This window comes from Mus caroli, unplaced genomic scaffold, assembly GCF_978045245.1.
Source record: "Mus caroli unplaced genomic scaffold, Mus_caroli_1 scaffold_18, whole genome shotgun sequence".
In the NCBI taxonomy this organism is placed as follows: domain Eukaryota; kingdom Metazoa; phylum Chordata; class Mammalia; order Rodentia; family Muridae; genus Mus; species Mus caroli.
Genome location: NW_028227273.1, coordinates 41,296,704 through 41,322,768, shown reverse-complemented (window position 1 = coordinate 41,322,768; position 26,065 = coordinate 41,296,704). Strand labels below are relative to the sequence as shown.

Below are 26,065 nucleotides of genomic sequence, written 5' to 3'. Positions count from 1 at the left end.
GCAAAATAGTATGAACTTGGGATCACAAAAGAACCAAATCTCAGAGGTGCTAATATGGGTGGAGTTCTCAGGCCTGCCAAACATTACTAACTTTCATCATCATTCTAAGCTCTGACCACTGCAAAGCAGAAGCCTCCTACAGCGCTCATCAAGTTCTTCGAGGCTTTCAGATTCACAAGAAGATGAAGTCATATAAACAGGCATAGGAGTTAAACCAAAGTGACGACCAAATTCCAACACAACAGTAAAACCAGGACATTTTAGATGAATATAGATTTAATCTGCTTTGCTTAAATGTGTAAGTTCCCAAAAATATCACATGGCCGTTTTACACTTGACAAGGTCTGCATGTAGTAGCTCATCTAGAACGTTCCTGATAGTTTCAACACAAACTTCTCCTCGCTGGTGTTTTTTTGAAGCAAGATTCCACACATTTTCGAATTCTTCTTCAGAAAGCTTGACTCCAATGTTAGTTAATATATCTGAAATCTAGAAACAATGAATTTAAGTCCAGACTAAGATTTATGTTTTTAATTTTATATTTTAAAAACTAAGTACATAAAATAAAATATATATTTAAAAAAGCTTTTTAACATTTAATATGACAGTCACTGGTCCTCCACAAAAGTACATGTGTTCACATATGCATATGTGCCTATACATATGAAATTAGTAGATATCAAAGTTGTAGTACTTTTCAGGCATCGTGGGAGTGCATTCCTGTAGCTCCAGCACTTGGGAGGCTAAAGCAGGAATGTTGAAGTTCAAAGCCAGCCTGGGCTACATAGTGAGTTTGAGATAAGCCTGTGCTGTAGAGTGAGACCTTTTCTCATTCTTATTTATTTTTATTTTTAAAAACAAACAAAGGTACGAAGGTGCTGGCTGCCAAGACCTTAATTTGATTCTCTAAGCCCACATAATGGAAGGAGAGAACCAACTCCCTCAAGGTGTCCTCTGACCTCCACACATACTCAGGTGTCCTCTGACCTCCACACATACTCAGGTGTCCTCTGACATCCACACATACTCAGGTGTCCTCTGACATCCACACATACTCAGGTGTCCTCTGACCTCCACACATACTCAGGTGTCCTCTGACATCCACACATACTCAGGTGTCCTCTGACATCCACACATACTCAGGTGTCCTCTGACATCCACACATACTCAGGTGTCCTCTGACCTCCACACATACTCAGGTGTCCTCTGACCTCCACACATACTCAGGTGTCCTCTGACCTCCACACATACTCAGGTGTCCTCTGACCTCCACACATACTCAGGTGTCCTCTGACCTCCACACATACTCAGGTGTCCTCTGACCTCCACACATACTCAGGTGTCCTCTGACATCCACACATACTCAGGTGTCCTCTGACATCCACACATACTCAGGTGTCCTCTGACATCCACACATACTCAGGTGTCCTCTGACATCCACACATACTCAGGTGTCCTCTGACATCCACACATACTCAGGTGTCCTCTGACCTCCACACATACTCAGGTGTCCTCTGACCTCCACACATACTCAGGTGTCCTCTGACATCCACACATACTCAGGTGTCCTCTGACATCCACACATACTCAGGTGTCCTCTGACCTCCACACATACTCAGGTGTCCTCTGACATCCACACATACTCAGGTGTCCTCTGACCTCCACACATACTCAGGTGTCCTCTGACCTCCACACATACTCAGGTGTCCTCTGACCTCCACACATACTCAGGTGTCCTCTGACCTCCACACATACTCAGGTGTCCTCTGACCTCCACACATACTCAGGTGTCCTCTGACCTCCACACATACTCAGGTGTCCTCTGACATCCACACATACTCAGGTGTCCTCTGACATCCACACATACTCAGGTGTCCTCTGACATCCACACATACTCAGGTGTCCTCTGACCTCCACACATACTCAGGTGTCCTCTGACCTCCACACATACTCAGGTGTCCTCTGACCTCCACACATACTCAGGTGTCCTCTGACATCCACACATACTCAGGTGTCCTCTGACCTCCACACATACTCAGGTGTCCTCTGACCTCCACACATACTCAGGCATACATGAAATACATAGGCCCATGTGCACACGCACACACACATAAATAAATTATATTTTTTAAAATGTAACTCCCAAAATAAAAATTCAGTAAATGTAAGTAAAGAAAAGCAGGTGGACATGGTCATCTGTGCTTGTCATTGTCATCTGTGCTGTCATCACTTGGGAGACAGAGAGAGGCAGAAAGATGCTCTTGAGTTGAAGGCCTACCTGGCCTACATAGTGAGACCCTGTTTGAAGGGGGAAAGAATTATATAATATACTGAGGGAAGAAAAAAGAAAAAAAACTTTAAAGCACATTACAACCAAACTGAGTATCATTCATCAAGAATCCTATATTCGGGCTGGAGAGATGGCTCAGTGGTTAAGAGCACTGACTGCTCTTCCAGAGGTCCTGAGTTTAATTCCCAGTAACCACATGGTGGCTCACAACCATCTGTAATGGGATCTGATGCCCTCTTCTGGTGTGTCTGAAGACAGCTATCGTGTACTCACAAGCATAAAATAATTAAATAAATCTAAAAATTTAAATAAATAAGAATCCTATATTCTGAAAAGTCAAAACTGATAGTCATGGCCTGGGGCTGGGGCTAAGGCTGGGGCTCAGCTCAAAAAGCTCTTGCCTACCATGCACAAACCCTGGATTTGATCTCCAGCACCACAAGTGCCAGGCACATACCTGCACTCAGGAGGAGGAGGTAAGAGGGTCAGAAGTTCAAAACCAGCCTCAGCTATGCAGCCGATTCAGAGGCTGACCTGAACTACACAAGATGATAATAAAATTGATGATGATGATGATAAATATTGTGCATCAGATTAGAAGCAATATGTAATCCCTGAACTCAGTAGGAGGAATCAAGAGGATCATGACTTCAAATTCAGCCTGGGCTACCTAGCAAAGCTCAGTCTCAAAACAAAACAAGTCAATAAGACACTAGTCAAGTATGTTTCTTCATGCCTGCAATCCCAATGCTGGGAAGCCTAGACAGAAAAGCCACCAAGCTCTGTAGGTCAGTGTGGGCTGCATAGTGAGTACCAGGCCAGAGCAGGGTAAGCAGTGAATGCCATCTCGAAAAAACAAAATTAAAAGACAACAGCAACAACAGTGGTCACAAAAATAATAGTGATCATTGCCAAGTCCAAAGTTTGAGGTGATCTCTGTACCTCTTCCTTTGACCTTGTCTTGAAGAAGTCTCTCTCAAATACACCTTTCTGGGAGAAGATGGAGGGGTGCAGCAGAGAGTAAGCGTTGCCTTCATCACCGTAGTTATTCATGTCACTGACTCGACGAATCCGGGGAGCAGAGATGTCAGATCGAATGGTTGGAACACCGAATGTGGGGTAACCTAGGTCATCAATGAGGGAGACAAAAACATCCTGAACCCCAGCTGTAGAACAGCAGCAATCAGTCACACTTGGCCACAGACCCCTTGAAATGTAGCTAGCCTAAACAACAATGTGCTTGCAAGTAAAATCCAAACACTGCATAAAAAGAAGTGTGTAGCCAAACACAGCAGTATTCACCTTGGTTCCAAGGAAATGGTGGGCTGAAGGCAAGAGAAGAATACTTGAACACAGAAGTCCAAGTAGAGATTAGGAAAGCATTCAACATTCTCATACATGACTGTCTCAGTTTTGTTAATATAGAATTGCTTTTGAACTTGGGCCATCGTCAAGAGGTCAGTCAAACTTACCTGTGAGACCTCAGAGTGCTTACAATACACAGTTAAACTTAAGGCCTTGAGAAACTCTAGAGTCAGATGCAGAGAGCAATTAGGAACGCTGCAAGAACACACTAGGAACACTGCCCTTCCAGATGTGCAGATCGATTAACTGGACAAGGGATGAGGCATGCTTACACATGGAGGGGACAGCTCCAACCACAGCGTTGATCTCAGAAGACGTTGTCTTATACTGGTGAGAAACTTTGTCGCCTGGTCTCTGGATTGTCCGGACAGTCTCTTCTGAACTTCCTGGTTCTTTGGGGACAATGTCTTCAGGATTTATCAGGAGACTTGGTTCAGCTTCTCCCATGCTAGTCTCAGTAACATTTTCACAGTCTGGTTTTTTACCTTTAAGAAAAACCCGAAGGAGGAGACAAGAAAGCACGGGAAGATGTCAGTTCTTGGTGTCTGGTGTTCTGTAACAAGCTGGATTATTTGGTTGAGTAGGTAAAAGCACTGGCCACTTGCCACCAAGCCTGACAACCTAAATTAGAACCCTGGGAACCACATGGTAGAAGAAATGAACTGACTCCCTCAAATTATTCTTTGACTTTCACATGCGTGCCATGACATGTTCAACCCCATACACGCACACACACTCTAATAACAGCAATAATAGTGATAATGGTAATAATAAATGCAATGGTTTTTTTGTAGCGTCTTCCTAACGGTGGAACTGAGCACTCACGAAGCAGGTTCCCAGAGCCAATACTCCACTGTGGAACAGCAAGCTCGGGCCATTGTCAGATGTGACCCCAATATGGCCTCACATCTCTTTCTGCTGCTCCATTTACTTTCTACCACAGAAATCTTTCCAGTCTGAGAATCAAAACTAGAAAACTCTCTCTCTCTCTCTTTTTTTTTTCTTTCAATGCCACAGTAGAACCCAGAACCTCATGAAAGCTAGATACATGCTCCACCGCTCAACTGACTCCTCTGTTCTCTCTTTAACTCAAGCTTAACCTCCAGTTCGCTTGAACTACACTGATTTCCGTAAGACTGAGCTCTAGGTGGAGATGAAAGACACAGTTGGAATCAAAATTCCACACATGAGCTGGGGAGATGGCTCAGTAAAGGTACCTGCCACCAAGCCTAATGACATGCTGGAGAGAGAGACTTGACTGCTGTATGATGTCCTCTGATCTCCATGGATGTACTGTGACACACATTGTGAGCACACACACAGTAAGTGTTAAAAGAAACTATTTTTTAGATTTGTTTTTATGGGTTTTGGGGTTTGGGGAGCTTTGTAGTTTTTCGGAGGTTGTCACTTTTTTGTTTGTTTAGTTGATTTGTTTGGTTTGGGTTTGTGCCTATGTATGTGTCTGGACATCAGATGTGTGACTGGTGCTGTCAGAAAACAAAAGAGGCATCAGATCCCCCGGAAGTGAAGTTCTAGATGATTGTGAGCCACCATGTGGATGCTGGGAATCCTGGGTCCTCTTCGTGAGCAACACCACCAAACTATCTTTCCAACCGCAACATGAAAAAGATAAAAAGATAATCCCACATCTACTCGGATTGGGAAGGCAGAGTATGACCCAACCAGAGAAGAGATAAGAACATACTGTGAGCTGCCCCACCTCCACCCCACCTCTCCGCTTCTCTTAGTAACTTCCTACAAATTAGTGTGCAAAGAAAAGCCCAGGGCTGTGGGTGGCTCAGGGGAAGCATGTGGTGCAGTTAGCACCTGAGACCAAGCCCACCGCCAAAGGGTGAAACAAATGTGAGGTAGAACTGAAATAGCAGAGTGACTTTGTGAGTCAGTCACTTCAGACTTCCCTTCAACGCGCTAGCTATTCCACAGACACCACTTGAGGGCGCTGTGATGTTTTCACAGCCAGAGAAGAATACTGGGTAAAGCACGCAGGGGCTGTAAATGAGAGCTCCAAGGAACTGTACCCCACGGATCTACAATATGGGGGGCTGCCTTGCCTTGAAAGGTACAGAGCCTCTACCTAGACAGCCCGGTAAAGGAGAGACAGACAGACAGACAGACACCTTTAAAGGCAGAAAGCTGCACGGTTTGAAAAGTCGTTGTCCATAAAACTGAAAGGTGGTCTTAACTGTACTTTCCTCTGTGAAATCCAGCCGTGAGACAAAATGTGGCATACAAATATGAGGGCATGGTGGTACAGACCTATAATAACCAGCACTAGGCGGCTGGGGGCGGGGGGCGGGGACAGGGACAGAGATGGGGGGGAGGAGGGCAAATTCTAAAACAGACTGGAATAAATAACAACAAACCTTGACTCAAAAACAAAACTAGAAAACAAGAAAAAGACAAAGAAAGGAGGGAGAAGGAGGGAGGGAAACACACACACCCAAAAACTCTGAGCCTCTATGAACCAACCAGACACCACCTTAAATATGTGCCCTAAAATCTAGATAATAAAATCCTCAAGAACTCTACTGACAGCAGAGGAAGGGGAAGCAGGAGGGCCATGATGTGCAGTGGCAACCTTGGCTGCTCAACTATCTCCCACCACCCTCCCACTGCCTGCCCCCAAAGAACTCCATGGAAAGCATTGTTCCAGGTGGCAAAGGCTGTAATCCTACAGCACTGTGAGACTGAAGCAGGAGTACTATGAGTCTAGGATTAAGTCTGGACAACAAAGGCAGACCTTGTCTCAAAGAAAAGGGGGAGGAAGGAGGAAGGGAAAGAGGGGAGGGGAAGAAAAGGAGGGGAGAAAGGGAGGGGAGAAAGGGAGGGGAGAGAGAGAAAGAACAAAGAATGAGAGAAGAGAGGGAAGAAGAGAGGGAGGGGAGGGAGGGAGGGAGGGAGGGAGGGAGGGAGGGAGGGAGGGAGGGGAGGGAGGGAGGGAGGGAGGGAAAAGAGGAAAGAAGGAAGGATTAAATACCAGGAATAAGTGAATAAATTGGGCATTATGGAGCATACTGAGGAGCCCTGGCAGGAGGATCCAGCATGGACCACTAAATGCATCTCTGACTCAAAAAACAAAACAAGAGACCAGATGTAAGAGTACATGTGTATAATCCAAGAACTCAGGAGATGAAACAAGGAACTGCAATGCAAATAATAATAATAATATAAAAAATAAAGGAACTGCTTGGTTTGAAAACAATCCTCTACTTTCTCTTAATTACCAAGTCTTGTAACAAGAAATGTGGCTCATATTTATATTCCTAGCACTTGAGGATCAGAGTCAAGAGGGTTGTCACATGTTTGGGGGCCAGCCTGGGCTACAAAGTGAGAATATGTCTTAAATTAAATTAATTTAAATTTAAAAAATAAAAAGGTCAGGGAGATGTGTGAGCCATCAGGTAAAGGTGCTTGTCTCCAGGCCTGACAACCACAGTTCTATCCCTAGGACCCACATGAGAAAATGAGAGGCAACTCCCCAGAGTTGTCCACTGACCCATATATACATGCGCACATAAAGACAACAAAATTATAATGAAAAACATCAAAAAGGAAAAGAAAAGAAAAAATGTTGCCCCTCTATTTCTGAGAGGGTGGAAGAGAAAGGTGTCCCGTACAGAAAGGGTCCACTCACCAAGAAAGGCAAAATGGGGGGTAGGGGGGGAGATAGTTTTAGCCTTACAGAATGACAGGCCAACCCAAGTGTACTGGCTGGTTTTGTGTAAACTTGACACAAGGTGGAGTTATCACAGAGAAAGGAGCTTCAGTTGGGGAAGTGCCTCCACAAGATCCAGCTGTAAGGCATTTTCTCAATTAGTGATCAAGGGGGAAAGGCCCCTTGTGGGTGGTGCCATCTCTGGGCTGATAGTCTTGAGTTCTATAAGAGACTGAGCAAGCCAGGGAAAGCAAGCCAGGAAGGAACATCCCTCCATGGCCTCTGCATCAGCTCCTGCTTCCTGACCTGCTTGAGTTCCAGTCCTGACTTCCTTTGGTGATGAACAGCAATGTGGAAATGTAAGCTGAATAAACCCTTTCCTCCCCAACTTGCTTCTTGGTCATGATGTTTTTGCAGGAATAGAAACCCTGACTAAGACACCAATGAATAAAAGTGGAAATAGCAGCATCATTAATTTTAGAGGAGAAACACTCTAGAAGGGAAATTTTAAAATGTAAGTAAGTTTTCTCAAAGTTAATTCCAGCAACCAGGTGCTGAAAATGGAAGCCAAGGCAACATTGTTTTTTACCAGACAAAATGTAACCTCCAAAGTCACTCTCAAGTGCCTCCTAACCTTAGCTGATAAAACTGCACATTTAGGGGGGAAAAATTGCAATCATTTACAAAAGCAAGGGAAAACAAACTTGTTCCTGAGACATTAGAAACAGAAAGCTTATGAGGGATGATATTCAGAAAATGACCTATATTGCTTTTTAAATACCTGGAAAGACCTAAATTTCAGAGTGAAGGAGGTTTAGGAAATCTGAACACATAAAGAAATTAGACAAAACTTGACTAATAGACTTGTACAAACCACAAAAGAATCTGTTCACTCCAGAGAAATTTGAAGGCTAAATTTTTGTTTTGTTTTGTTTGTTTGAAGCTAGGGTCTCAGTTAGCCCAGGCTAGCCTTAAACTCACTATGTATCTTACATCCCAAATAGTAGGGATGTAGGTATATACCACCCGGCTAGGCTTTGATTTGCTTTTGTGTTTGTTGTGACAGGTTTCCCATGTATCCCTGACTGGCCAGGAATCGCCATCCTATCAGACAGGTCTCAGACTTACAGCTATCATCCTACTTCTGCCTCCCAAGTGCTAAGGTCACAGGCGCACGGCACCACACTAGTTCTGAAAGCTGCATTAAACAATAAACATGGTTCACTGATAGTTATTTTGAACACAGGTTGGGCAGAACCATGTGGCCTTGAACCTCTTCTACCCGTCTGGTCGTTAGATGCTTAATATAAACTGATGTGATAATATTAAAAGCCTGAGAAAAGAAACAGAAAGAAACTCCCTCCCTTGGGTCCTGTGGCAGTTGATCACAAAGGCTGTGTATCGCTAGTGCTGTCCAGGCCAAACCTGGCTCTCAGTCAAATGCTGTAGATCTGAGCACTGACTGTAGTGTAGCAACAACAGAGCCTCTAAGAGACAGGGAGGCTTTGCAGAGCTCCGTCCGTGTCTTAGATCAGAGCAAGGGACATGGTTCTGACTACCAATGATAAATCTCTGAATAGATGCTGACACACTTCACCTCTACAAGCCAGCTCAGAGAAATTTAAAAAGTAGACAAAGCTAAAATAATTGAAGCAAGAAAGAGGATGCTGGAGAGATGTTCAGCAGTTGACAATACTTTTATTGTTCAGAGGATCCAGGTTCAATACCATGGAACCTACATGGAACCTTATAACCAACCATCTGTAACTCCAGTTCCAGGTGACCTCCAAGGTCACCAGGCAAGTACATGATGCACATGCATACAGGCAGGCAAAACACTTACACATAAAACAAACCTGAAAAGTATGCTTAAGCAAGAAGTAAAAAGTAGCTGGGCATGGTAGGGTTTGACTATAATCCCAACACTTGAGAGGAGGCAGGAGGATTACTGCTAGTTCAAGATCAAAGCTAGACTGCCCTGTATAGTGAAATCCTGCCTTTAAAAAATATCAAAATCAAAGGGCTGACTGGAGAGATGGCTCAGTGGTTAAGAGCACTGACTGTTCTTCCAAAGGTCCTGAGTTCAATTCCCAGCAACCACATGGTGGCTCACAACCATCTGCAATGTGATCTGATGCCCTCTTCTGGTGTGTCTGAAGACAACTAAAACAAAAACCACAAGAGATTGGAGAGATGTCTCAGGGGTTAAGAGTCTGTAGTCTTACAGAGGATCTGGTTCACTTCCCTTTCTTCCCATTACCACATCAGAAGAGTCATCTGCCTGTAACTCCAGTTCCTGAGGTCCCCACACCCTCTCAGGAACTCCATGTGTGCTTTGAACACACACCTGTATGAAGATGTACACATATACACATAATTTAAAATAAAAATGAATTTTTTTAAAAATCCCAAGAAAGAAGAAAAAAGGGACAAGGAGAGGAGGTCAGGGGGACAGGCATAGTCACATATGTGTGCAATTCCAGCACACAGGAGGTAGAAGCTGAAAAGTCAGGAGTTCTGAGCTGCCACAGCTACATAGAATGTTTGGGACAAACATGGACTATGAGAAACTTTGCCTCAAAAGACACAGACAGGGCAGAAGGAGGAGGGAAAAAAGGCAGAAGAGAGAAGATATGAAAGAAATACTTTCAAATATTTGATGAAAAAAGATTAATTAATTCTCTTCATAAGCCAAGTATGCCAGAGCATCCTATACTCCACTTCCTCCTATCCTCAGGAGGCTGACTTCTAGGCCAACAGGAACAGTAGAGAGAGACTGTTACAAAACATAAATAATCAAAAAGTGGAGGGAGAAGAGATATATACCTCTAATCCATGCACTTGGGAGCCAAAACCAGAAATATCATAGAAAGTTCATGGGCTAGTCTGTTCTAGAACTGAGTTTCAAACCATCAAGGGCTACATTTAGGAAACCTTATCTCAAAACAAACAAAACAAAACATATCTATATGGTTTTAGTGGTACAAGAAGAGAACATATAAATATGAAAATACTATGATCTAAAGATCACCAGGCCTATCTTGCCGAAAGCAGTCTATAGATTCAATGCAATCCCCATCAACATTCCAACTCAATTTTTCATAGAGTTAGAAAGAGCAATTCTCTAATTCATTTGGAATAACAAAAAACCCAGGATAGCAAAAACTATTCTCAACAATAAAAGAACTTCTAGGGGAATCACCATCCCTGACCTCAAGCTGTACTACAGAGCAATAGTGATAAAAACTGCATGGTATTGGTACAGAGACAGACAGGTTGATCAATGGAGTAGAACTGAAGACCCAGAAATGAACCCACAAGGCTATGGTCACTTGATCTTTGATAAAGAGCTAAAACCATCCAGTGAAAAAATGACAGCATTTTCAATAAATAGTGCAGGTTCAACTGGCAGTCAACAAGTAGAAGAAGGCAAATTGATCCATTCTTATCTCCCTATAGAAAGTTCAAGTCCAAGTGGATCAAGGACCTCCACATAAAACCAGATACACTGAAACTAATAGAAAAGAAAGTGGGGAAAAGCCTCAGACATGGTCACAAGGGGGAAAGTTCCTGAACAGAACACCAATGGTTTATGCTCTAAGATCAACAATTGACAAATGGAACCTCATAAAAATGCAAAGCTTCTGTACTGCAAAGGACACTGTCAATAGGACAAAATGGCAGCCAACAGATTGGGAAAAGATCTTTACCAATGCTGCATCTGATAGAGGGCTAATATCCAATACATACAAAGGACTCAAGAAGATAGATTCCAGAAAACCAAATAACCCTATTAAAAAATGGGGAACAGAGCTAAACAGAGAATTCTAAACTGGGGAAACTGAGGGAAAGGTTGAGAAGCATCTAAAGATCTGTTCAACATCCTTAGTCATCAGGGAAATGCAAATCAAAACAACCCTGAGATTCCACCTAACACCAGTCAGAATGGCTAAGATCAAAAACTCAAGTGACAGCAGATGCTGGCAAGGATGTGGAGGAAGAGGAACACTCCTCCATTGCTGGTAGGATTGCAAGCTGGTACAACCACTCTGGAAATTAATTTGGCTGTTCCTCAGAAAATTGGACATAGTACTACCTGAGGACCCAGCAATACCATTCCTGGGCATATACCCAGAAGATGCTCCAACACATAAGAAGGACACATGCTCCACTATGTTCATAGCAACCTTATTTATAATAGCTAGAAACTGGAAAGAACCCAGATGTCCTCAACAGAGGAATGGATAGAGAAAATGTGGTACATTTACACAATAGAATACTACTCAGCTATTAAAACCAATGACTTCATGAAATTCGCAGACAAATGGATGGAACTAGAAAATATCCTGAGTGAGGTAACTCAGTCACAAAAGAACACACATGGTATGTACTCACTGATAAGTGGATATTAGTCCAAACGTTCGGAATATCCAAGATTCAATTCACAGAGCATATGAAGCGCAAGAAGAAAAACCAAAGTGTAGATGCTTCAGTGCTTCTTCGAAGGGGGAGTAAAATACTCACAGGAGGAAATATAAAGACAAAGTGTAGAGCAGAGACTAAAGGAAAGCCCATCCAGAGACTGCCCCACCTGGGGATCCATCCCATATACAATCACCAAACCCAGATTCTATTGTGGATGCCAGGAAGTTCTTACTGATGGGAGCCTGATATGGCTGTCTCCTGAGAGGCTCTGCCAGAGCCTGACAAATACAGAGGTGGATGCTCACAACCAACCATTGGACTTAGCGTGGGATCCCCGATGGAGGAGTTGTAGAAGGGACTGAAGGAGCTGAGGAGGTTTGCAACCCCAAGAGGGGAGCAACAGTGTTAACAGGCCATAAACCCCCTCCTCAAGTTCCCAGGAACTGGACCACCAACTAAAATGTACATGGGGAGGGACCTATGGCTCCAGCTGTGTATGTGGCAGAGGATGGCCTTGTTGGACATGACTGGGAGGAGCAGCCCTTGGGTCTGAGGGTGTTCTGTGCCCCAGTGTAGGGGAAAGCCAAGGTTGGAAGACAAGAGTAGGTGGATGGGTTGGGGAGCACCCTCATAGAGGCAGGAGGAGGGGAGATGGGATTGGAGGTTTCTGAAGGGGAGACCTAGGAAAGGGAAAACATTTGAAATGTAAATAAAGAAAATGTCCAATTAAAAAAAATCACGAGGCCTGATAACACAGAACTGTAATCCCAGATACTCAGGCTGAATCAGGAAGATTACAAATTCAAGACCTGCCTGAGTTACTTAGTAAATCTAGGCAAGTTAGTGAGACTCTCTCAAAATGAAAAGTAAAAAGGAGAATGTGGGGATTAACTCAGTGACAGAGTGCTTGCCTACTCTGTAGAAGGCTCTAGATTCAATCCCCAGTACCACAAAAAGATCAAAGTTAAGACTATAATGTTAGCTATGTGGTGGTAGCACATACCTTTAACCCCAGCACTCAAGAGGCAGAGGCAGACAGATCTCTTGTGAGTTCGAGAACAGCCTGGTCTTCACAGCTAGTTCTAAGATAACAAGGCTACACAAAGAAACCCTGTTTTGAAAAACCAAACAAACAAAAGACTATAACATTTTATTTTTGTGGAATTTTTGGTTTTATGTGACTTGGTTTGGGGACATTTTTGAGACACGGTCTCTATATAGCTCAGAACAGCCTCAAACTCATAATCCTCCTGCCTCTGCTTCCTCAGTGTTGGGAAAATGTAACTATGTTCCACCACACTTAATTTTTTGTGCAAAAAAAATTATTTATTTTTATATTATTGTATGTATATTTCTGCATATTTCTATGTATCACATGCATGCCTGATCCCTGTGGATACCAGAAAAGGGTGTCAGCTGCCCTAGAACTAGAGTTAGAAAGTTATAAGCCTATTAGTGCTGGAAATTGAACTCAGCTCTTCTATAAAAGCATCCTGTGTTCTTAAACACTGAACCATCTCTCCTGCCCCTACATAAAAATTTAAAAATCAAATATTCTTAATTTCTTTTGTTTTTTTTTAAGATTTATGTCTTCCTGCCCCACCTGGGGATCCATCCCATAAACAACCACCAAAACCAGACACTATTGCAGATGCCAACAAGAGCTTGCTGACAGGAACCTGATATAGCTGTCTCCTGAGAGGCTCTGCCAGTGCCTGACAAATACAGAAGTGGATGCTCACAGTCATCCATTGGATGGAGCAGAGAATCCCCAATTAAGGAGCTAGAGAAAGTACCCAAGGTGCTGAAGGGGTTTGCAGCCCCATAGGAGGAACAACAATATGAACTAACCAGTACCCCCAGAGCTCCCTGGGACTAAACCACCAATCAAAGAAAACCCATACTGGGACTCATGGCTCTAGCTGTACATGTAGCAGAGGATGGCTTAGTCGGTCATCAATGGAAGGAGAAGCCCTTGGTCCTGTGAAGGTTCTATGTCCCAGTATAAGAGACTGCCAGGGCCAGGAGGCAGGAGTGGATGTGTGGGGGGTTGGGGGAGAGGATAGGGGATTTGAAATATAAAGAAAATATCTAATTTTTTTAAAAAAGGGAAAAAAATTTATGTCTTCATGACACACCAGTAGAGGGCATCAGATCCCATTACAGATGGTTGTGAGCCACCATGTGGTTGCTGGGAATTGAACTCAGTACCTCTGGAAGAGCAGTCTGTGCTATTAACCACTGATCCATCTCTCCAGCCCCATATTCTTAGTTTCTTAAATATAGAGATGTGACTAAGATGGGATTCTTCAAACCCCTTTATGAGGAGCTATTGAGTTTTGAGATTCTAGGTAATTTACTTTGAATTTATAAATTCATAGTCCCAATATCAATTGACACAAGACCAGACATTGCAAAGTAAGCCTCTGGTTGGGAAAGGAGAGGTTAGTGGGAATAAGAGAGTGAACGAAAGGGTAATAGGCATATATCATTAAATACATTATTATCATGTACGGAATGTCACAATGAAACTCATTACTGAGTATAACTAACATATCCTAATTTTAAAACTTTTTTATAAAGTTTCCTCTGCAGCCATGAGTAAGCCAATCAGGTTCCCCTCCTCGTGCCTCCAATGTAGAATGGCTGCAAACAGCAACATTCCTGGGAATGCATACAACCTGTTGTTTATGTGATCTGCCCTAAGGGACCTTCAGGTGAGTTTTCTGAAGGATAGGCATCCCTGATATCCTGCTGTCTCCAATCTAGGCTCAAGACATGGATGTGGGGTACCTTTAGGAAGTCCAAGGGCACAGTGGCCCTGGTTCAGATTACCTGGGCACCATTTCTCTCTGTACTAAATTGAAGAATAAGAACCTTGTAGCTGAAGGCCTATTCAGAGCCATGTCCACATTTTCTGGCCACCAGATCATCCCCGTGTGAAGGAAGTGAGACTTCGCCAAGTTTAATGCAGTTGAATTCGAAGTCATAGTAGCTGAGAAGGGGTCTCCCAAGGCTGAAGAGTCAAATCTATCCCCGGTTGCTGTCCCTGGACAAGTGGCTTGTCATGAGTGCTGCTTAATGTTGCACCCCAACGACCATGTACATTAACAAATCTCACACATAATTAATGGGGAGAGTTTCATTGTTGCCCTGCCCCTCAGCCATGTATTTCCATATTCCTGCATGGGATCAAACTCATTCCTTCCATTCCACACACATCCTCTACATAAGCAAACATGTATGCATTCTGTCCAGTTCCCGTTATGTTGCTGTGATAAATATCATGACCAGAAACAACGTGAAGGGGAAAGGGTTTATTTGGCTTACCTACCCCAGGTCTCAGTTCGCCATGAGGGAAGTTGGGCATGAACCGAAGCAGAAATGGATCCAGATACTATGGAGGAACATGGTTAACTGTTTTCTCTCACTCAAACAAAAGACTTATGATTTTTATTTATGTGTATGTGTGGGGAGCTGCATAAGTTTAAGCATATCACATTTATGCAGATACCTGTAGAGACCAGAAGGCAGTGAATTCCCTGGAACTAGAGTTATGTGAAGCTGTGAGCCATCTAATGTGAAACCTGGGAATTGAACCTAGCTCCTCTGCCAGAGCAGTAAACACTCTTAATCACTAAGCCATCTCTCCAGCCCCTCATATAGCTTTCTTATACAGCCCAGATCTGCCTATCAAGGGATGGTGCTGCCCACAGTGGGCTGGGTCCTCTTACATGAATCATCATTCAAGACAATCTCTCACAGAATCTCATCTGGGCAATCCCCCTAGTAAGACTCCCTCAGATGTCCCCGGGCTATGTTGAATTGACTGTTGAAGCTAACCAGGACATATAATATTAAAGTTGGTTGAAATCCTAAAAACTATGAAATATAAAAATCTACTTAAAAATTCAGCAAGTTGTCAAGAATGAAATACCTTTAACAACGACCCTCTTCTCATGCTCTTTGAGAGGTATTCTGTCTTTCCAGTTAAGGAAATTGGCAAATTCCAGGTAGTTGATCAAGCCATCCTGGTCCACGTCACAGTAGTCAAACAGATGGTCCAGGAGCATCTTGTCTAGATGCAGGTTGGCTTGGACACAAGCTTCATGAAGTTCTGCTCTGTCAATCACCCCATCTCCCTTCTGCCAACCAGGAAGCAAAGGTAAGATGAGTGTAGGCTCTGATAAAAATAAAAATAAATAGCTCTAGCAAATGCACTCAGCAAATTTCCACTTCCACTAAGAGTAATCAAGTATTATATGTGTAAAGCAAGAGTTATTCTCATTGAGTCAATTTGATAGACACACTTTATAGTTTGTGATCCTGGGATAGGCAGAATACACTCAGAACCTTTTTGTTATTGGTCCTGGAGACTGAATCCAGACCCTTGCACATACTAAACATGTGTGAGCTGTGCTCACAAACCCTCCTTTTTTTAATCCCCTTTTTCTTCTCCAGTTTTATTTTATTCATTCATTCACTCATTTTGGTATCTTATTGTTGCCTTGAGGCAATATCTTATGTAGTCCAGGCCAGCATCAAGATCAGCCATATAACTGAGAATGGCCTTGAATGATGGTCCTTGAATCTCTACCTCCTAGGTGCTGGGATGGCAAGCTTGTTCTCAAACATCTTGCTTAATCATATGCTTTAAGCCACACTGTTTGCACTGAGATGTAACCAGCATAGTCATAAAACATGCTTGGCATTTCTGTTGAGCAATGTTGTGCATGTCTCACAGCTCATTACAATTCTTCATGCCGACAGAGTTTTTAAACACCTTCTGTGTCTCACCCGGGCAATAAATGGTCCTCTACATCACTGCTTACTAATGAGGAAAATAGAGATGAGATTACAATGCAAAGTGTAAGGAGGTCTAGTTTGTTTGCTGCCGCTCCCACTAGCAAGAGAAAGAAGCTGCCAACCCCTCAAGTCTACCTCTATTGTGACAGTGTTCGGAGTCATTCTTCCAAAGAAGGAAGGACACCCTCCCCCCAGTCTCCTTTAACATAATAGTTAAAGGCAGATGTTCCTCCACTAAGTGTTATTGGAGGGAAATTGATGGGAGAGTAAAGAAAAATTTGCCTGGTTCATTTGGGAGATGGGGGAGGGGGCAGAGAATTAGTGTCTGTTAAGGAAGAAAGTCATTAACTAGGACATCTTAACCACTCAGCTACTGGTGCCTTCCTTCAAGCCAGTCTTAGATGCACTCAGAGATGATGCTGAGGACCTATAGATTTTATTTTCGTGCCTCTACTCCTGGTTGGTGCTTTGGTTAGTGAAATCTAGATACTATAGGTGAGCTCTGAACTTGAGATATAGATCAAGAGGAGAGTGCTTTCTTCACGTGTGGGAGGTCCTGACTTCTATCCCCAGCACTAAAAAAAAAATTAAATTAAAGAAAAAAATGAATATATGACTGTGTTGGCCCCTTAGGGAGATTTAGGGGCGATAATCTGTCAAGAGAAACTACTTATGAATGAATGAATGAATGAATGAATGAATGAATGAGTATTATTGGAGCTATAGATGGCCAGAGTTGGATTCATAATGCTGCTGAAAGTTAAACCCCTGCAGAAACGACCCAATGAGATAGACCCAGTGAACTGTAAATAAATTAACATGGCCCTGGAGAAGTTCCCTGTGCCTGCTATTGTTAACATATATTACCTTGACAATTGAGGTATAAATGGCCTGGATTAATGTGAACTCCTTTAAGTCTCTATGGCAAGCCCAAGTCAACCAAAAATCAAAAACCTGATACCGTGCCAGGAAAACAATGTGGAAGCTGTGGCAGAATCAGAAAGTCCAGAAAGCTGAAATAGATGCTGTCAATAATGACAACTTTTCTGCCTAATACAAGGCTTGTCTCTACTTTTTCTTTAAACTCCAAATAACCATCATGCCATTCAAAGCCCAAGGAAAGCCAACCATGGGATAGGAGGCAGTCAGGGAGCATGGCTTAGAACTTGGCTTCATGAATTACAGGGACAATAATAGCTAATAGCCAAAATCACCAGTTACAACTGTGAATCCCTCTGAGCTCTTACCTGTCCTACCCAGTGCTGTGCTATGTTATTCAATGGATGGCTCTCCAGAAGGTGTAGTATAAACAAGTCCTGATTTCATTTTTTAGGGGAACTGTTGTTTTGCCCATTTGCTGTTCTTTGGGCCGTGGTTTTCTAGACAGGGTCTCACCCAGGCTAGCCTCTAACATGAATCTTCCTGCCTCTGGTTCCCAAATGTTGAGACTTCGGTACATATGGTCACACTCCTGGGGAAGCCTGATTTGTAACAGTTGCTATTCTCTTTTCTTCAGTGGGGCTATTTTGAAGCCACCGAGGTGATATCACCAGGGTTGCAATTTTACTAGTACGCTCTCTCCAGCCAGTTGTAGCGTAATGCTGCCATTCAAATCTAATGTTAACATCTCCAGATTCTAAGTTTCCTAAACAGAAAGTTACGCATTATCCAAAAGGATGCTTAATGGACAATAGGCACTCAAGGAGTAATAGAATTAATCTTATAAGCTAAGAATATTCATTTAGGAAACCACAGTTTGTTTGATTTGTTTTAATTCTTTTTCTATGAAGCTGAATCTGGGCATTCAACAGTTTTGGATTCCACTGCACTAGATCCACTGCCTTCTCAGTAAAATGTCCCTTAAGGATGGCAAACACTACACTGTACAGATTAAAAGGTGATGGTTTAAAAGATACATCAGCATTAAACAATGTGCAGTGATGTGATTTCATCATAAGGAGCTTGCCTGGTGGCTTACATGGATAATCAGCAACTATTAAGATGACTGCATTTCTTACAACTGCATTCAATGTGAACTTTTAAAAAGCAAAGGACTATGCATCCTGGCAGAAGTCATAGTTTCCACTGATATGACGAAAGACCATGACCAAAAGGCAACTTGAAGAGGAAAGGGTTTATTTGACTTATACTTCCATATGACTGTTCAACTTTAAAGAAAGTTAGGACAGTAACTCAAGGTCAGGAACCTTCTTGAAGCTGATGCAGAGGCCACTGAGGGGTGCTGCTTACTGGCTTGTTCCCATGCCTTGCTCAGCCTGCTTTCTTATAGGACCCAGGACCACCGGCCCACCATGGTACCAGCCACAATGGGCGGGGCCCTCCCACATCAATTGCTAATTAAGGAAATGTCCTATATCTTATGGAGGCATTTTCTCAATTGAGGTTCCCATCTCTCAGATATTTCTAGCTTGTTTCAAGTTGAAATAAGACTAGCCAGGACAGCAGATTCTGTTATTCATGTTCGTGAGCTGTCTACTGACTGAAATAGAGTCAGAGTATAGCTTTTTGGCTAAGTACTTGTCTAGGAGGTATGACACCTGAGTTTCATCCCAATACTACCATAAAAACATTAAATAATTACAACAGATTCAAGTCTAGTATAATAGTACATGCCTGCAATTTCAATTTGGGAAGTAGAAACAGAAGACTCATAATTCAAGGGTAACCTGTGTTAAATGTAACCCCATTGTACTGGCTGTTTTTGTGTGTCAATTTGACACAAGCTGGAGTTATCACAGAGAAAGGAGCTTCAGTTGAGGAAATGCCTCCATGAGATCCAGCTATAAGACATTTTCTCAACTAGTAATCAAGGGTGGGAGGGCCCATTGTGGGTAATGCCATCCGTGAGCTGGTAGTCCTGAATTCTATTAGTCATCAGGGAAATGCAAATCAAAACAACCCTGAGATTCCACCTCACACCAGTCAGTATGGCTAAGATCAAAAATTCAGGTGACAGCAGATGCTGGCAAGGATGTGGAGAAAGAGAAACACTCCTCCATTGTTGGTGGGATTGCAAGCTGGTACAACCACTCTGGAAATTAGTTTGGCCATTCCTCAGAAAATTGGAGGAGCCAGCAATACCACTCCTGGGCATATATCCAGAAGATGCTCCAACAAGTAATAACAACACATGCTCCACTATGTTCATAGCAACCTTATTTATAATAGCCAGAAGCTGGAAAGAACCCAGATGTCCCTCAACAGAGGAATGGATACTGAAAACATGGTACATTTACACAATGGAGTACTACTCAGCTATTAAAAACAATGGATTTATGAAATTCTTAGACAAATGGATGGATCTGAAGGATATCATCCTGAGTGAGGTAACCCAATCACAAAAGAACACACATGATATGCAGTCACTGATAAGTGGATATGAGCCCAGAAACTTAGAATGCTCAAGATACAATTTGCAAAACACATGAAATTCAAGAAGAAGGAAGACCAAAGTATGGATATTTCAATCCTTCTTCGAATGGGGAACAAAATATCCATGGAAGGAGTTACAGAGACAAAGTGTAGAGCAGAGACTGAAGGAATGACCATCCAGAGACTGCCCCACTTGGGGATCCATCCCATAAACCAAACCAAAACCAGACAATACTGTGGATGCCAACAAGAGTTTGCTAACAGGAACCTGATAGGGCTGTCTCCTGAAAAGCTCTGCAGTGCCTGACAAATATAGAAGTGGATGCTCACATTGGACAGAGTACAGGGTCCCCAATGAAGGAGCTAGAGAAAGTACCCAAGGTGCTGAAGGGGTTTGCAGCCCTATAAGAGGAAAAACAATATGAACTAACCAGTATCTCCAGAGCTCCCTGGGACTAAACCACCAATCAAAGAAAACCCATACTGGGACTCATGGCTCTAGCTGTACATGTAGCAGAGGATGGCTTAGTCGGTCATCAATGGGAGGAGAGGCCCTTGGTCCTGTGAAGGTTCTATGCCCCAGTATAGGGGACTGTCAGGGCCAGGAAGCTGGAGTGGGTAGACTGGTGAGTAGGGGGAGGGTGGAAGGGATAGAGCATTTTCGGAGGGGAAACTAGGAAAGGGGGTAACATTTGAAATGAAATAAAGAAAATATCTAATAAAAAATAAAAATAAAAGAAAGTTGAGCAAGGCAGGGGAAGCAAGCCAATAAGTAACATCCCTCTATGGCTACTGCTTCCTGACCTGCTTGAGTTCCAGTCCTGACTTCCTTTGGCAATGAACTGCAATGTGGAAGTGTAAGCTGAATAAACCCTTTCCTCCCCAACTTGCTTCCTGGTCATGATGTTTGTACAGGAATAGAAACCCTGAATAAGATACCCATGTAAACAAGTCTTTACATGATCGGGGTGGGGAGGCTGTCTGTCTATCTCTATCTCTGTCTGTCTGTCTATCACTCTCTGCGTGTATGTGTATATAAGTTTTTTAATGCGCTTATTCTAATTTCCATATTTTCATATTGACTATCATCTTGAATTAAGTATAGCAACCCAATAGTTTCATTAAAATCCAAATCATCAAGTATGTTTTCTCCTTTTTTAATTTAAAGGATGCATATGTGTCCATGTGAGGGAATGTGCAAGTTGATGCAGGTGCTCAATGAGCCAAGAACACAGTATCAGATTGATTCCCTGGAGCTGGAGTTACAAAGTAATTGTGAGGCACCTATTACAGGTCCTGGAAAGTGAAATCAGGTCTTCTATAAAACCAGAGAGCAATCTTTCCAGCCCCACTTACATTTTCTTTTCTTCCCCTCACCCTTTTCTGTCTGTCTGTTCTTTTGTTTGTTTGAGACATGGTCTAAGTCGCCCTAACTTAGGTCCTAAGACTTGCTATATAGACCAGCCTGACCTCAACCTCACCTGAGATCTGCCTTTGCCTGCCTACCCAGCCCTGGGATTAGAGGTGTGGGCTGCTACCTTGACTCACTTCTACCTACATTTTTTAAATGCTTTTTTGGGGGGTGGGAGGATGCGCTGAGCAGTGGTGGCTTATAGATATTTGTTGTCTTCTATGTAGTCATCATAACTTCCTTAAGGAGAGTCAGGGACAGCCCTAAACAGCCCTCAAAACCTTGATTCTTCTGCCTCAGCCATGGAATACTATGATCCGTGTTCAACATGTATGCCTAGAATTAATACAAACTTAAGTGATATGCTTTTTTGATAATGACAAGTGTTTTACCCATTAGCACACACTTAGACAATTCCCATGCCTAAAACTAAGGCAGTTGTTCTTAAATAACTTAGCAAGTAAGTAATAGACATTTTAAATTAATTTTTAAAATAAAAAAGGTGAGGTAATAACTTTTCAAACATCATGTTCAATACAGGATTGAAGGAGGGAATATTTCTTTATTCTCATGTAAAAATTATTCTCTTTTTTTTTCTCTTTCTCTGCCTCTCACATAAAGATGGTGGTTTCTGGATGGAGCTCGGTAGTAGAGTCAGTACTGAGAGGGTGGGAAGAAAGGGAAGAAAGAGGGAAAAGGGGTAGAAAGAGAGAGAAAGAGAGACAGGTGCAAGGCAGATGTGTTGCCACCTGCTTGGGAGGTAGGAAGACTCAGAATTCAACGTCAATCTGAGAGGTGCAGTGAAGGTCTCTCTCTCTCTCTCTCTCACACACACACACATACACACACACACACACACACACACACACACACTCGATATCTTATAGCTTGACAAGATATATGTACTTAGGAAATTACATAGTACATTAAGTATCTCGAGAAGAGAAGATTAATGTACAACTAAGATTTTTAAGGTTTTCTAAAGGCCTTTAAGGTTTATTTTTTTTCCCTTGTGGTCTTGATACAAATCTTAGTTTGACCTTATTCATACCTCAGAAAACTATGCTGTACCATGATTTATATTCTTCTGTAATTCTTCAGTAATGGTTTATATTCTTCTATAATTCTTCCCTAGATTCTTCTGTATCTATTGCAAACTTGTGACTATCTCTATTAACTTCTTTTTATCTCAATAATGAATATCAGTACTCTTTAGATTTTTGCTTATTTAATTTTGAATAAAAGCTAAATTCATAATTTAAAATGACTATCATACCCTATATCTGCATACATTCTGAGCATGTATTGATATTAAATTCACTCTAAAATGGTTGGTAGGTCCATCCAAAGAGCTCTGTGAGTAAAGGAACTCTCTTGCCAGACCTGGTGCCTGAGTTCAATCCTGTATCCTACAAGAATAATCATCATTTTAAATACACTTTAAATGGTTTCTAAACTGCCTAGAAAACCAGGTACACTGAGGCATAAAAGGGAATAGAGGAAAAGCAAAGCAAAGTAATAATGGAAAAATTTTAAATGCTCAAGAAGTCGACACTGAAATTATTCAATGAGCTCTGAGCTTCGTAGAGAGGAGGGCAAAAATTTGCACATTCAAGGAACTGGAGGTGTGCTAGGCAGTGATGGCACACACCTTTAATCCCAGCACTTGGGAGGCAGAAGCAGATAGATTTCTGAGTTCAAGGCCAGCCTGGTCTACAGAGTGAGTTCCAGGACAGTCAGGATTACACAGGGAAACCCTGTCTAGAAAAAAACAAAAACAAAAAACAAACAAACAAAAAAAGAAATGGGGTGCAGCTCAGAGGACATCATGTACTTAGCATGTATAAACTCCTGGGTTCAATCCCCAGCACCAAAACTAAATGAATAAATTATATTTACAGTAGTTTAAAAATTAATTGATCTTGGCCTAGAGGTGCAGTTGAATTGACACAATGTTTGGGTAGCACACACAAAGCCAGTGGCTAAATTCCAAGAACCAAGATATGTGGTACAGGCCTTTAATCCTGACATTTGAGAGGAAGAAGCAAAGGACAGAAAGTACTACACAGTGGGCGGGCAGCATGCCTAGACTACAAAAGACCCTATCTCTAAATAGATAGATAGATAGATAGATAGATAGATAGATAGATAGATAGATAGATAGATAGATAGATAGATACCAACTGATTTTGCACCTTTTGGATGGATACTAGCCCCCACTCTCCAAGGCAATAGCATTCTATTAATGAGTTCACTGAAGGTACAATGTATTCTTAGGTATAAGAATATCCACTGTTCCCCAGAGATCCAGAGAGCTACACTTGCTCTTGCTCTCAGAACACTGAGATTTAATCAGTTCTTCTTATGTGTAGTCACTGACCACGCTTCACACTTCTCAGTCACAGCTGTGTTTCAATGAAACATCACTTTAAAAGACATGTAATGAGCTGCGTATGACCCATAGTTTGCTAAACCGCCCTCCCCCCACGTTTGTACCAGTCTGCTGAGATTCCTCTGTGCATCACAATCCCCTTGCTCTGTGAGACTACTGGCCTTGTCATAGTGCCTGAAAGCCACCAACAAAGTGTCAAAGTTCTGGTGATTAAATTTCTTCAAGTGGTGGCGAGCAGCTGCAACCACGGCTCTCTGGTGGTCCTTCCCACGAAGATATTCATCTGGGCATCTATAATGGATGAGATCACCAGCTCCTATTGAAGAAAAAAGGAGTCTTGTATGTGAATTTGAAATATGGCCACGGAGTTTTAAGAGAGAGAGAGAGGCAGAGAGACCTAGCAACCTCTAGGAATGAACAAACAAAACAATAATATTTGATGCTGGCACTGCTCCCCACTACAAGGCCTCATGTAGCCCAGGCTGGCCTCATTGAACTCATGGCAATCCTTTCAATCTCCTAAATGCTGGGATTACCAGTGTGGACAACATGCTCACCCAGTGATACTATTATGCTGAATGTTTCTCTGTAGAAAAAGGTGAATAAGGTAATTGACTCTTTGAAAAGTTCTGTAGCTACTTGTATTCTAATTCTTGTATCCCCCAAATTAGTTTGCATGAGAGGGTATGCACAAAGTTTCTGGGAATCTACCTCCACTTAATTCTGATTGGTAAATAAAGATGCCACAGCCAGTAGCTGGGGAGAAGAGAGAGGAGGGGTTTTTAGGTTTTCTGGACTTGGGACCTTGAAGAATGGAGGAGGAGATCCCCCATGCCTTAGGAGAATGTGGAGAAGAGGAGAGGGGAGAGATGCCGTGCCTGAGGTGTGGGCAGGAAAGAGAAGCAGAACCACCATGTAAGGGGTCCAAGAGGATGAGACCCAGAGTGCTGCTCAACTGGGTCTAGAGCAGCCAAGATGGAACATAGACATTAGTAAGTAGTAAACTGGAATTATCTGTGGGAGGTAGATTCTAGCAGCAGGGAGGTTAGACAGCTGCCCAGCTCTTGTGCTACTTACTTTAAGGCATATTAAAATATAAAGGTTGTGTATGTGTGTCTTTCCTACACATGGAAACATAAACTACTGACGTGGGAAGCAACCCCTTGTCAGGATTTATTAAAAATTAATACAAGTTACTGTTTCTGGTTTGTTTGTTTGTTTGTTTGTTCTGATTGTATGTTCATTTGTTCTTATGAGGGTATAGTACATACATGGGTGTGTACATCCATGCAAGTGCATGCAAGAGGCTGGAGAACTTCAGGTGTCTTCTTCTATCATTTTCCATCTCTTGCCTTAAGCCAAGGTCTCTCGGGAGGCAGGCAGCTCACGTTATCAGGACAGATATCAGTAAGCGCCTAGGACCTACAGGTCTCTGACCCCTAATGCTGGCGTTACAAACATGTGCAGTCATTCCTGGCTGACTGCACAGGTGCGAGGGATTCAAAGTCAGACACTCAGGCTTATATAGCAAGTCTCCTTACTCCAGAGCCATCTCCCCACTCCTGTCGCTCTGCTCATGGAAAATCTACTAGGCATTGTCGATCACGTATGTAATCCCAGTACTTACAAGGCTGAATGAGGAAGATCATTAGTTCAAGGCCAATGTAGGCTAAATATGAGTTTCAAGTTAGCCTGAGTTCTATAAGACCCTATCTCAAAAGAAAAGAAAGAAAAGCAATCCAATGCAATCCAATATACTGATTAATATATTTGTTTCCTTTTGAACTATGTCATTTATTTTATTTTTACAATGTTGAGGACTCCACCTAGCCACAAGCATGCTAAGCAAGTGCTCTACCTCTAAGCTCTACTCCAGCCTTTTCTGCTCTCTATGATTTATAAAACAAAGACTGCCTTAGCCAAGTGTGAAGCCCACGCCTACCTTGTTCTGGGTAATGTGTTGTCAACTTGGCACAAGCTAGAGTTATCTGAAAGAACAAAAATCCTGAGAACATGTCTCCATTAGATTGACCTGAAGGCAAGTCTGTGGGACATTTTTTGATTGATGATTGATGTGGGAGGGCCCAGGCCACTACAGGTGGTACCACCTCTGGGTAGGTGGTCTTGTTCTGTATAAGAAAGCAGGCTGAGCAAGCCTCGGGGAGTGAGGCAGTAAGAAGTATTCCTCTGTGGGCTGTGCTTCAGTTTCTTTCCAGGTTCTTGACCTGAGTTCCTGCCCTGGCCTTCCACAGAGATTCAACTTCCCACAACAGTCTTTCCCAAATTCCTTTTTCCGGTCCTGGTGTT

General features: G+C 42.6%; 1 protein-coding gene and 1 non-coding gene across 2 annotated transcripts in view; one reads left to right on the top strand and one right to left on the bottom strand.

The window, feature by feature from the left end:
• Nucleotides 1-286: 286 nt before the first annotated feature.
• The window catches only part of Efhb (EF-hand domain family member B), a 63,708-nt gene continuing 37,929 nt past the window's right edge, over nt 287-26,065 (bottom strand). The window contains exons 9-13 of the mRNA XM_085832624.1: nt 23,920-24,074; nt 15,694-15,901; nt 3,928-4,140; nt 3,233-3,414; nt 287-489 (exon numbers count right to left, since the gene is read on the bottom strand). Coding sequence (XP_085688750.1) covers nt 316-489; nt 3,233-3,414; nt 3,928-4,140; nt 15,694-15,901; nt 23,920-24,074 — 932 coding nt within the window. The 3' untranslated portion in view covers nt 287-315. The remainder of the gene's footprint in view (nt 490-3,232; nt 3,415-3,927; nt 4,141-15,693; nt 15,902-23,919; nt 24,075-26,065) is intronic.
• On the top strand, nt 14,346-14,480 carry LOC115029765 (small nucleolar RNA SNORA70). Its single transcript, XR_003835331.1, has one exon. It is a non-coding gene; the product is annotated as a small nucleolar RNA SNORA70 (small nucleolar RNA).